Source organism: Mirounga leonina, unplaced genomic scaffold, assembly GCF_011800145.1.
Source record: "Mirounga leonina isolate KUSES-001 unplaced genomic scaffold, KU_Mleo_1.0 Mir_53, whole genome shotgun sequence".
Taxonomy (NCBI): domain Eukaryota; kingdom Metazoa; phylum Chordata; class Mammalia; order Carnivora; family Phocidae; genus Mirounga; species Mirounga leonina.
In genome coordinates, this window is record NW_023270807.1 from 97,807,940 (window position 1) to 97,820,317 (window position 12,378).

At 36.6% G+C, this 12,378-nt stretch overlaps 2 protein-coding genes across 6 annotated transcripts in view; both read left to right on the forward strand.

The window, feature by feature from the left end:
• STXBP5 (syntaxin binding protein 5) overlaps window positions 1-12,378 on the forward strand; it is a 184,853-nt gene that overhangs the window by 110,761 nt on the left and 61,714 nt on the right. For all 5 annotated transcript variants that reach the window (XM_034990955.1, XM_034990958.1, XM_034990959.1 and 2 more), the window contains exons 12-17: window positions 1,193-1,340; window positions 1,554-1,621; window positions 1,894-1,934; window positions 2,791-3,011; window positions 5,784-5,962; window positions 11,665-11,790. In XM_034990955.1, the coding sequence (XP_034846846.1) occupies window positions 1,193-1,340; window positions 1,554-1,621; window positions 1,894-1,934; window positions 2,791-3,011; window positions 5,784-5,962; window positions 11,665-11,790 (783 nt within the window). The remainder of the gene's footprint in view (window positions 1-1,192; window positions 1,341-1,553; window positions 1,622-1,893; window positions 1,935-2,790; window positions 3,012-5,783; window positions 5,963-11,664; window positions 11,791-12,378) is intronic.
• LOC118001020 (protein NipSnap homolog 1-like) lies at window positions 3,651-5,660 on the forward strand. Its single transcript, XM_034990961.1, is given in 2 exon segments — window positions 3,651-4,268; window positions 4,270-5,660. Coding segments are annotated over 2 exon segments (849 nt in total). The 5' UTR covers window positions 3,651-3,674; the 3' UTR covers window positions 4,525-5,660.

Below are 12,378 nucleotides of genomic sequence, written 5' to 3' on the forward strand. Positions count from 1 at the left end.
TATTTAAGTTAAAGAAAATACTGTGCAAATAACCTGTGACTAGGCATTTTAAATAAAAATAGCAAATGGATCAGGTAAATGTATAATAATAGTAGGATCATTGAACTTAAGGATTATAAAGTATGTTTATAAAGAGAAAAAAAGTTACCTGCCATTTTTTTAATTCATGTTTTTGTTTGAGGTTTTTTTCTGTTTTATGTGTGGTTGAGGAATGAGTAATGACAGTTCGGTTCATTTTGAAATCTAGAAAGGACTTTTCCAAAATTATTATTCTCTAATTTTTAAATTATTGTCAGTAGTAGCCTGATAAATACATCTAATTTTTGCAGGTGAGCCACTCCGAACTTTTTAGAATTTTTAAGACATATTCTGGTTTTCCTGATATTTTTAAGTAACCATTCTCAAGGAATTCAAACCAGAAAAGAAATATCATTGTATATTTAGTTAGGATTTTACTTTAAGATTTTTGAAAACATTTTTTGCTTTATTTAATGAAATAATTTTATATATAGAAACCTTTTAAGGTAGAACTTTATTTAGATTATCACTGAAACAAGAGAACATCTCTAGATTAAATATTGTACTAGGCATCACATTGATGGAGAAAAAAGGAGAACTGAAAATTTGTATTAGCTCTGCTGACATAAAGATGAGGCATCTGTTGATTGAGAACCTTACACCTTAATGGTTAGGAGCACAGTTTAAATTCTGCTTCTCCTTGCTAGCTGACATGTCTTTAGCACATTACTCTAAGTGTCTGTTCTTCAGTAAAATGTCCACATCGTAAGTTTGGTGCAAAAAGTAAATAAGGGAAATGTACATATAAAGCACTCAGTCCAGTGTGTGCCACATGGTACATAGTTCTAACTGCAGCTTTTCTGTTTACTGTTCTACCTGAGCAACTTGCATTATAAAAGATGCCATTTTTTTTTACATATTTGCATGAAGTAAATCTGTTAAATCTCTATGGTAAAATGTATGTAATTTCTAAAAATATGGAGAAGAACATTGTATCTCTAAAGTTACAATATAAATTCAGATAATATATTATATGGACCTTCAGAGGATGTTATCTTTAAATTAAAAAAAATTAAAAAATTGTTTTCATTCCAAAGCTGTAAATATTTTTTTAAAGTTTTCATTATTGTGTTACTTTTGTTAAATTAATATTTTTCTTTTCCTGTTGTTAAAGATATCCTATATTTGAAAATCCCTATCCTTTGAGTATACATGAATCCCCTGTTACATGTTGCGAATATTTTGCTGATTGTCCTGTGGACCTTATTCCTGCACTTTATTCTGTTGGAGCTAGACAGAAACGGCAAGGTTACAGCAAAAAGGTATTGAACATGAGTTTTAGTATCTAATGTTACATTTCAGTATTTTATATTTATCACCTTGGAGTATTTGATAACATTGAAACCTTTTTTAGAGAAAATATATAGGAAGTCCTTTTTGGAAGCAAAATATGTCGTTTTCTGTTGTCATAGAAATATATATGGAGATGTATGGTATGCTTGGAATTTGCTTTATACAATAATCTTTTTTTACAGGAATGGCCCATTAATGGAGGTAATTGGGGCTTGGGTGTTCAAAGTTACCCAGAAATAATTATTACAGGGTAAGTAAGATCCTGTTTTGCCACTAAATCACTAATAGCTCAATATAATTAAGACTACATGAACATTAATTAATTGGGCAAGTAGTGCTTTCCTTTATGCTATAATGTATTAAGAAATGTTATTGTCCAGAACCTGCTAACTTACCCTGAATTTTACCTTTCTTCATTTGGTTGCTGTCTTTTCAAATAACAGTATACTTCAAAGAAAGAAAAAAGTGTGATGATTTTTTTCTTTTTTTTCTTCACAATTTTAACTCATTTGCTTTTCATAGGCATGCTGATGGGTCAGTTAAGTTCTGGGATGCTTCTGCAAGTAAGTATTTTGAATATTATTTGTTACATGTTATACAATCATTTCTTCTATACAACCTGTTTTATAATAATTGTGTAACCAACATTCAATTCAAAATTTGAAGGCTATAAATTTAATACATGATTTATCAAGTACATGAGTTTGAGAATTTCTAATAGATGTAAGATATTTTTAAGGATATTAACTAGTAAATTAAGAATGATTCTCAATAGAAGTAATCAAATCATTTGTTCAAAATTTCCTCAAACTTTCTCTTTAACTCAGAGATAAGAGAGGGAATATATTTCAAATCAACAGAAATTTGTAGAATAATTTTAATGCCTGATTCTAAGCTAACAGTAATTTGTGCTGTCTTTGTGGAATATACATATGGTGGCTACACAAGAGCAAAAAAGGAAAGATGCTTTGAATTGTCATGGCTTGCAAAACATACATAGTACGCAGTGAGAATCCAGTTAGCTCAGGATATTTTGTGTTTCATCACGTAGAAGTGTGAGATAGTAGTAGTACCTTTTATAGAGGAAATAAGTAGAAAATCTTTCAGAAAGCAAATATGTTATTATTTTCATTATATTTATACTTTTTTTTACAAAATCTTTTCATCATTTTTTTCAGGTTAACCAAATTCATCATCATGATGCGTGTTTTCTTTTTTTTAATGAATACAATTTTTTTGGTCAATAGGTACAGTGATTGCATTATCTAAAAGTGTAATAGAGAAATGCAGACCTGGAAATAAAAACATGGTTCAAATAAATATAGGCTGTTTTCCTTAGATAATTTGTCTGATTACATATTATTTTATATTTGTTCTATTTGTACTAAAGTATCTAACATATATTGTGTTTTTTTCTAGTAACTCTACAAGTATTATATAAACTAAAGACATCTAAAGTATTTGAAAAGTCAAGAAATAAAGATGACAGGCCAAACACAGACATTGTAGATGAAGATCCGTATGCCATTCAGATCATCTCCTGGTGTCCAGAAAGTAGAATGCTGTGCATAGCCGGAGTTTCAGCTCATGTTATTATTTATAGATTCAGCAAACAAGAAGTGATTACAGAAGTCATTCCGGTAATAGTCTCTTAATTATTTTCAGTGTCAGATGTCTGACATTTTAAAATTTTTGCATTATTTAGATTATCTGGAGTCAGTTTTATCTAGAATTTTTAAGAACACTTAAGTGTTTACATTGCCATCTATCTTTTGTGGAAAATAGCATACTTTTCCATATCTTTTTAGTGAGCATTTAAATTTAAATCCTTATATATACTATATATTTCACTTAAGGAAAGTTAATATGAATATAAGCATACTCTAATTTGGTATTAATAGGAATGCTGTAAATTCTAAAATCATTGTATGTGTGTGTTCTCGCATACATACACACAATCATTTTTAAAAAGCTGAGTCAGAAACATGTTTTTTCTTTGCTAAATCTTTGCCTTTAGAAATCTTGTTACGTTTTTACCTTTAAAAATGTTGTTCCCAGGGCGCCTGGGTGGCTCAGTCAGTTAAGCATCTTCCTTAGGCTCAGGTCATGATCCCAGGGTTCTGGGATGGAGCCCCGCATAGGGCTCCCTGCTCCGCGGGAAGCCTGCTTCTCCCTCTCTCTCTGCCCCTCTCCCTGCTTGTGCACACTTGGCTCTCTCTCTATCTCTCTCTCTCTCTGTTGAATAAGTAAATAAAAATCTTTAAAAAAAAAAAAAAGGAAAGTCCAACCTGCGCCGCTCCAACATGGCTACGCGGCTGTGCAGCATCTCTGCGGCGGCGCGGCGGCTGCTGGGGGGCCCAAGGCCCGGCGCCGTGGACATTGCAGCTGCTGTGCGCTTCTATTCCAAGGACAATGAAGGTAGCTGGTTCCGCTCCCTCTTTGTGCACAAGGTGGATCCCCGGAAGGATGCCCACTCCACCCTGCTATCCAAGAAGGAAACCAGCAATCTCTACAAGATCCAGTTTCACAATGTGAAGCCTGAGTGTCTGGATGCCTACAACAGCCTGACGGAGGCTGTGCTACCCAAACTGCACCTGGATGAAGACTACCCCTGCTCGCTCGTGGGCAACTGGAACACATGGTACGGGGAGCAGGACCAGGCAGTACACCTGTGGCGATTCTCAGGCGGCTACCCAGCCCTCATGGACTGCATGAACAAGCTCAAAAGCAATAAGGAGTACCTGGAGTTCCGAAAGGAGCGGAGCCAGATGCTGCTGTCCAGGAGAAACCAGATGCTCCTTGAGTTCAGCTTCTGGAACGAGCCACAGCCCAGAGCAGGCCCCAACATCTATGAGCTGAGGACATACAAGCTCAAGCCAGGAACCATGATTGAGTGGGGGGAAAAACTGGGCTCGGGCCATCAAGTACCGGCAAGAGAACCAGGAGGCGGTGGGCGGCTTCTTCTCGCAGATAGGAGAGCTCTACATTGTGCATCACCTCTGGGCCTATAAGGACCTACAGTCTCGGGAAGAGACTCGAAACGCTGCCTGGAGGAAGAGGGGCTGGGACGAAAACGTCTACTACACAGTCCCACTGGTGCGACACATGGAGTCTCGGATCATGATCCCATTGAAGATCTCGCCTCTCCAGTGATGCTGCTTCTGCCCCTGCCCCCTTCCCCTTCTCCCTCAGGGCAGCCATGGACAGAGGAGCTCCCAGTCCTGCTGTCTTGGTTTTTTCTCTTGGATCTGGGAGGACTCTGGGGGTTCGTGCTCAGCTCAGACAAGGGGAAGCTGAAGGATGACAGGGTTCTGAGGACTTGCAGCTCTGCCCAGACCCTTCCCACCTTCCCTGCTCACCCCTTCCCCTGTGCCAGAAGCAGTTTTTAATTTCTCTGAATGAAGAACAGCAGCCTTTTATGTCTTCTCACATTTCCCCCTGAGATTCCTCATCTCAAGGCCACGAGTCCCCAGTTGCCACCATGGAAGCCCTCTGTTTAGCTTTAGTTATACAAAAGGTAGTGTGTCAAGTGGTTAGAGAGGAGGTGGGAAGGGAGGAGGTCAGACCAGGCCTGGCTCTCTGGAATTCCCTGGTCTCTACTGGGCCACCCACTTGCTGGATCGTCTGAGCCAAGTCCCTCCTGAGCCAAGTCCCTCCTGTCAGGGAAAAGCCTAAAACTGCCTCAAGAAGAAAAGGGGAAAACCTTCAAGTTAGCACAGAGTGAGGTCCTACATATTCCACTTAGAAAGGCTGGGAAAAGGGATGGGAGCTGGGAAGGATCTGGGTCACAGAATGGGACATGAACCTAGAAGGTAGAACAGAATTCAGAACTTGGATTTGAACTGCAGAATTTGGAATATGGAATCAGGAATATAGAACAGAGGTTACAGAAGACCACCTGGGAAGGGGTTCTTAATACAAGACAGTTGGAAAGAGGCTCATCTCTTTCTCCCTACATGATATTGAGACCTTGACTGTTCAGTTTCAGCCCTTCTGTGTAGGGAGAATCTCCTGCCCTTTCTATTTCATTCCTGCAGGCGAAGTAAAGGGCCATGGCCTGTATTTCCCTCACCTTGCATTCCTTTTCTCTCTTCATATTCTATCAGCCCAACCCCCATTCTGCTGGGCCACTGGGTATGTGGATTGGGGTCAGTGACTTTGGGAGCCTCCTGGGTGATCTCTACACCTCGTGAACCTCTAGGTGGCTTGATTCTATCTCCCTTTGAGGAAAACTTGTGCTGGAGTCACTAATGGAACCAATTAAATATTTACTATAAAAAAAAAAAAAAGGAAAGTGTTTCTTTAAAAAAATAATAAAAATGTTCCCACTGAAGCATATGTGGGTGTATTGTATAAACTGTATAAAATGAATAATTATTAAAAGTAGGTGAACTGTCTTTCTTTTACAACAGATGCTTGAAGTTCGATTGTTATATGAGATAAATGATGTGGAATCCCCAGAGGGCGAACAGGCACCGCCTTTGCCAACACCAGTTGGGGGCGCCACTCCTCAGCCCATTCCTCCTCAGTCTCATCCTTCTACCAGTAGCAGTTCATCTGATGGGCTTCGTGATAATGTCCCTTGTTTAAAGTAAGTTATTAAAAAATACAGATATTTTGGAAATTATTTTTTAATAGAGATAAATTATAAGCTTTTTACAGTAATATTTTCCTGTGATAGAGAAAAATGACATAAGATCATTTCTTTCTCACTTTTGCTGTGGTTAATCTAACTCATTTTTCTGTGGCATCAAGAGGAGTATTATTGCATTCGTGATTTTTATCTTTAAAATGCTAAGATTTGATCTTTAAACATACTGGTAGAAAAGCATGGATCTTTTCTGTATATGTAGCTCAATCTTCCAAATCCATGGATATTTTCTAGTCTGGATTCAGATGTAGATCAAATGTATATGTAGACTGCTCTCTACCACTCTGAAAATTCTGGTTTTTTGGTCTCTAGAGATTCAGTCATTTTTTTAATCATTTTCTCATCTTTCTGAATCTTCTCTAGCACAGCAGTATCATTATTTAAATGCCTTTATTGTAGCATTCCAGATTTGAATACAGTTTGCTTTTATACAGGAATAAATTGGATATAGCTTTCTTTTCCTTTTTTTCTATCTAATTTATATTACTGAGTTGTTAGATTTTTTTTTAATGGGTATGAGCCTTAAATATGGCAAAGAAATGAAACAGTGAGGAAAGAGCTAAGATCACTGAAAAATTTTATGAAGACTGTGATTAATTACATTTACAGAGAAGTCAATTAGGGTAATGACTGGAAACGTGGTTATTGAAAATGTCAAAGAAATTCAGTACAAGAGTTGAGCAAAAGCCAGATTAGTAGGTTCAAGGTAGGGAGGCCTGGTGAGAGAAAATTTGCATTTGTTAGAAGAACCAGGGTTTGTCCTGGTTTTGTTTTAGATCTGCTAGAGTCACTTCTCTTGGTGAATAATTAAAGGATTGCTGTGGAGAATGCCTGTGTAACTAAAATTGCATGGCAATCACCCCCAAAGATACGGCAGATTTTTTTATATCATAATCATTTAAAAAATATAGACTTTATGTTTTTGAAGATTTTTGTTTATTTATTAGAGTGTGAGGAGCACCAGTTGAGGAAGGGGAGAGGCAGAGGAAGAAATAACAAAGATCAAAGAAGGGATCCTGAGCAGGGAGCCTGACACGGGGCTTGATCCCAGGACCCCAGGACGAGGACCTTAGCTGAAGGCAGCTGCTTAAACGACTGAACCACCCAGGCACCCCAAAAAGTGTAGACTTTTTAGAAAATAAACCTTTATATGTTTATATAAATTTGAGGTTGTATGTTCTATATTAGTATTTCTCAAACAGGGATGATTTTGCTCCTCCCTATTTATTTGGCAATATCTGGAGACGTTATTAGTTGTCGCAACAGTAGGAATAGGGTGCTACTGGTATCTCGTGCATAGGGGCCAGGGATGATGCTCAAGTGCACAGAACAGTGCCCCACAACAAAGAACTTCCCAGGTCAGAATGCCACTGGTACCAACAATGAGAAATTCTGGTCTGATCTAAAAAATGTAAGTATTGGGGCGCCTGGGTGGCTCAGTTGGTTAAGCAACTGCCTTCGGCTCAGGTCATGATCCTGGAGTCCCGGGATCGAGTCCCACATCGGGCTCCCTGCTCGACAGGGAGTCTGCTTCTCCCTCTGACCCTCCTCCCTCTCATGCTCTCTGTCTCTCATTCTCTCTGTCTCAAATAAATAAATAAAATCTTAAAAAATAAAAAAATAAAAAATGTAAGTATTGAGATTAAGCAACTACATTCCTCAGAAAGGTCTCAAGGTTTTATTTTGTCTCTCTCATGTACATACATACACACCCCTCTGTTTGCAACAGTTCTGGCACATGTTTAGCTAGAATGAAACTTGAAAATACAGAATTCTGCCTTCTTCCCTTCTGTTACTTATTCAGTACTACTTTGCTTTAAGCTTAAATTTGTAAAATTTCATTAATGCTCTTCTGATTTTTTTTTATTTTAATTGTATTTTTCTCCAGCCTTCTGTTAAATTTACGTCTTATAGCCTATGAAGAACAGTTTGTGTTTGACGTTTATTTTAGTGATGTCTCTTCGGTGGCAAAGTTTTGAGATTTTTTTGTCTAAAATCGATATATTCACCAGTGACTTTTTAATCACAGACAATTTGAGTTATACCTCATTTTTTTCCTTCTTAATAGTTTTCTGGTAAATACGGTTATTTATTAACTTCACATTGTTTTAATCCACAGTCCCAAAAACCAATTTTTAAATGTCAGAAATATAACCAAATTGATATTAAAATAACTAGTACTGAGGGTTTTTTTATACAGAATGCTTTCATATGTAATTATTCCTTTGAAGAAACATTTTAAAAGCAGCTATGTGATTTATTCTTTTTACCAGTAAAGTTTTATGTTTTTAAGTATCTTAATTGGGCTTTTGCAGTTTATTTGTCCAAACAGACAAACATTTTGAAACTGCAAAGCCTGGACAAACATATGTTTAAAAATGCATTTGTACAAATTACAGAGTTTTTTTGTTTGTTTTTATTAAATTATGAAGCTTTTTATAAAGGTCCAGCCCCTTGTCTTTAAAAAGTAAAACCTTAATTTACATTTACTAAAAACATTAAAATAATTTGCATGTAAACATTGTACACATAAAACATTACGCCCACCCATCCCCCATTTTGCATTTTTAACCTATCCTGTCATTTCTTGATCCAGTTTCTAGTTTTTTACCAATTGGGGATTATGCAGCAGGCTTGGCTGGCTTATTTTTGCTTAAGAACTTTTTTTTTGTTTCTTCTTACTAAGTAAATTAAGAATTCCATGAGTTCTTTTTTTTTTTTTAAATTTTATTTATTTATTTGATAGAGAAAACAAGAGAGCACAAGCAGGGTGAGTGGCAGAGGGAAAGGGAGAAGCAGGTTCCCTGCTGAGCAGGGAGCTAGATGCAGAACTGGATCCCCAGAACCCTGAGATCATGACCTGAGCCTGAAGGCAGCCGTTTAACCAAATGAGCCACCCAGGCGCCCCCCATGAGTTCTGTGTGTCTTCATCACTGAAGTTTTAAATTTGTCCATATACGTACTTCTAATATTTTCCTTGAATGCTTGTTCCTGCTCTAGTCTAATGTGCATGTTAAATATGCCGAAAGAAGGTGGACATTTCTTTGAACCTTACCTAATTCATGTAAGGAGAAAATAACACAGTCAGCCTCTTCTTTTCAGAAGAACACTCGGTCTTCATTTCCGTCTCTTGAGATGGACAGCTGCCACTGATTAGTGGTATTTCCCTGAGGAAAAAACAGAACTTCTGCTCAGCCAACATACAGTTCTGAGTGTGCTGCCTTTCAGACTTGGCATGAAATGACTGTAACTCAGTTTGTATTTGGAGTACCCTAATGTGTACCCTAAAATTTGGACAACACATTTGGTCAGGTGTCATGGTCTTCCTCACTAGAAGTACCAACTAACTGACTCAAAAGCATCCATACTTCTGAGTTTGGTGTCAGGAGATTTAACATTGAGTAGTCTTCCTGCTATCCTTCTTTCATGACACTGTCACCCCAGAGCAGAGCCTTAAGAATTATTGAAGTAAGCGGGCTTTGCGTAAGTTTTACAAGAGCGATTATTAGAGAAAGAGTCTGAGCAATCAAAAATGTTTTTACCTTAAAGTCAAAGTAAAATTTTTTTAATAGTAAAAGTAGTCACACACAGAAATACACTACTCACTTTAATTTTAATTGATTTTTTTTAAGGATTTTATTTATTTATTTGACAGAGACACAGTGAGAGAGGGAACACAAGCAGGGGGAGTGGGAGAGGGAGAAGCAGGCTTCCCGCAGAGCAGGGAGCCCGATGTGGGGCTCGATCCCAGGACCCTGAGAACATGACCTGAGCTGAAGGCAGCCGCTTAACCGACTGAGCCACCCAGGTGCCCCTTAATTTTAATTGATTTAATTAATAAATTAAAAAAGGAAAATTTTATCTTCCAAATCCACTTAAAGTTTCCTGATACAAGTATTATAGGTGTTATATCTAAGTGGCTGTATTCCAGGGTGCCTGGGTGGCTCAGTCGGTTAAGTGCCTGCCTTTGGCTCAGGTCAGGCTCGCTGCTCAGTGGGGAGCCTGCTTCTCCCTCATCCTCTGCCTCTGCCCCCGCTGTGTGCTCCCTTGCGCTGGTGCACACACTCTCTTTCTTTCTCTCTGTCAAATAAATAAAAAAATTAATAAATAAATCTTTTAAAAAAATAAGTGGTTGTATTCCTTAGAAAGTCTCACATTCTTATAAGCCCCTCCCTCACTCCCCCTAATATGTACATAACAAGTTTAACTAATAAAAAATTTGTATGAATTTACTCAATTAAGGGAGTTTGGGAATACATTTATCTTTTTGCTGAGTAGTTCACTTGAAAACCACATATTCCTGCAAAACTAGCTCTTCATCCTGACAGTTTTCTTTTTTCTTTTTTTATCTTTCTCTCTTTCTCTCTATCTTTTTCTTTCTCTTTCTTTCTCTCTCTTTCTCTTCTTAACTTAGAATGACTGTCTAATTTTTCTCCCTGATCTTCCTCTAATGACCCTTCAGCTCATTCATTCATTCAAATATTGAGTACCTCCTCTGTACTGGAGTGTTAAAAGTAACTGCAAGGTTTGTGCCTTCGTGAAGTTTAGAAGCATTTTTGATTCTTACTTCATAATGTGTTTCAAATCTACCTTTTTCTTATTGTTTTACATAATTACAGGCACTTCTTAATTGTTCTCCTATTCTACTTCATCTTGCAAACCTCCACCAAATTAATCTTTCCAAAGTATTTCTTATAAACCTTAATTGGCTTTTAATTCCTTAAAATAATGAAAATATTTGTGTAAATTGACCATTGAGAGCTCTTTCATAGGCACTCATACTGTGATTAGATAGTAATATTGCCACTTTTTTAGACAAGAAGACACCTGGAAAATGGCAGAGCCAGGACTTAAACTTTGCTGTAGTTTTTCAAAAGCCCTCAGTTCTTTCTACCAACATCAGACCTTTGCAGCCAGACCTTGAAGACCCTCTAAAGTCTGACCTATGCCTATCTTGTTATATTGATTTCTCACTGTTACTACACTTGCCTCCACTGTGAGCAAACTTACACACTTGTTAATCCTTGATTATGGGTTTCCTACTTTTTGTTTGCATATGTTTGCAAAAGCAATATATTTTGAGCACCTATTCAGCAATTATTGGGGAAAGAGTCTATAATCAAAATTACTATCAATTCAAAGAGTACATTTTTTTAATAGTGAAAGTGTCATGCACCCACAAATAAATTTCTCATATTTTTTTTAACTCATTATGTTTTGGGCCACTTTTCATGTTCTTACACCATATATTTAAGTCTACTTTTCTAACTTGCATTTTTTTTTCTAACTTGATTTTTTTCTCCTCTTCTTAATTCTGGGGTTTCTCATTCTCTTCATTCTTCTTTCCATTCCTCCCTCCCCTTCCTATCCATCCTCTTTTTCTCCCTTCCTACTTCCAACCCCCCAATTTATAATGGGAACTTATATGTGATTTCTTATTTTTGTTATTTATGTACATGTTTTGTCTCCAGCTAGATTAAATGACTGTAGAGAACAGGATTCAGTTTTCATTTTTGTATATTTAATACAATTTCATATATAAAGTTACTTTGTGCAGTTATTTATGCATGACTTTATAATTACATAAGTTAATAAGATACATGAAGATGGGTTAAAAGGTAATATGTTTTCCTTTATTACAGAGTTAAAAATTCACCACTTAAGCAGTCTCCAGGTTATCAGACAGAACTAGTTATTCAGTTGGTATGGGTAGGTGGAGAACCACCACAACAAATAACCAGCTTGGCAGTCAATTCTTCATATGGATTGTAAGTATAATTTATGTGTTTCTCAGTCTGTTCATAGTATTCCGCACATTTTTTTTTTTTTAAATAGGATCTTTATTATAGCATGTTAAAAAGTTGTATATCTTTAACTTCAAATCAGAATTAGTGTTTATTTGGAAAATAATTCTGTTCCGAATAATTTACTCTGGATACACTTATAGTGCTTCCCAATGAATTGAGTTAAAGGTTTAAAGTCAGTATGTCCTCTCCTGGATATACTCTCAGAAATGATTTCCTTATTAATGCTCAGTATAATGGAGGTCTCACAGCATCAACTCAGAAGACTTTATTCTAAGCTAATTCTGTAAATGTTGAACCAGAGCTATATAATTTCTTCTTTCTACTTCCAAAATTCACTTGTATAAATTATAAAGGCATAGTAATAGTTTGGTAAAGTATTTATACTACAGTTGTATCATCAATTCATACCTTTAAGTATTGAGTATTATACATACTTTTTTATTATAATTTGGTAGACTTACAAAGTATTTTTGTTTGTTTTAAAAATCAGCATTGTGGTATAAGAGAATCATGCACTATTTAGTCCCAGGGCTATTTATCGGTTGTGGG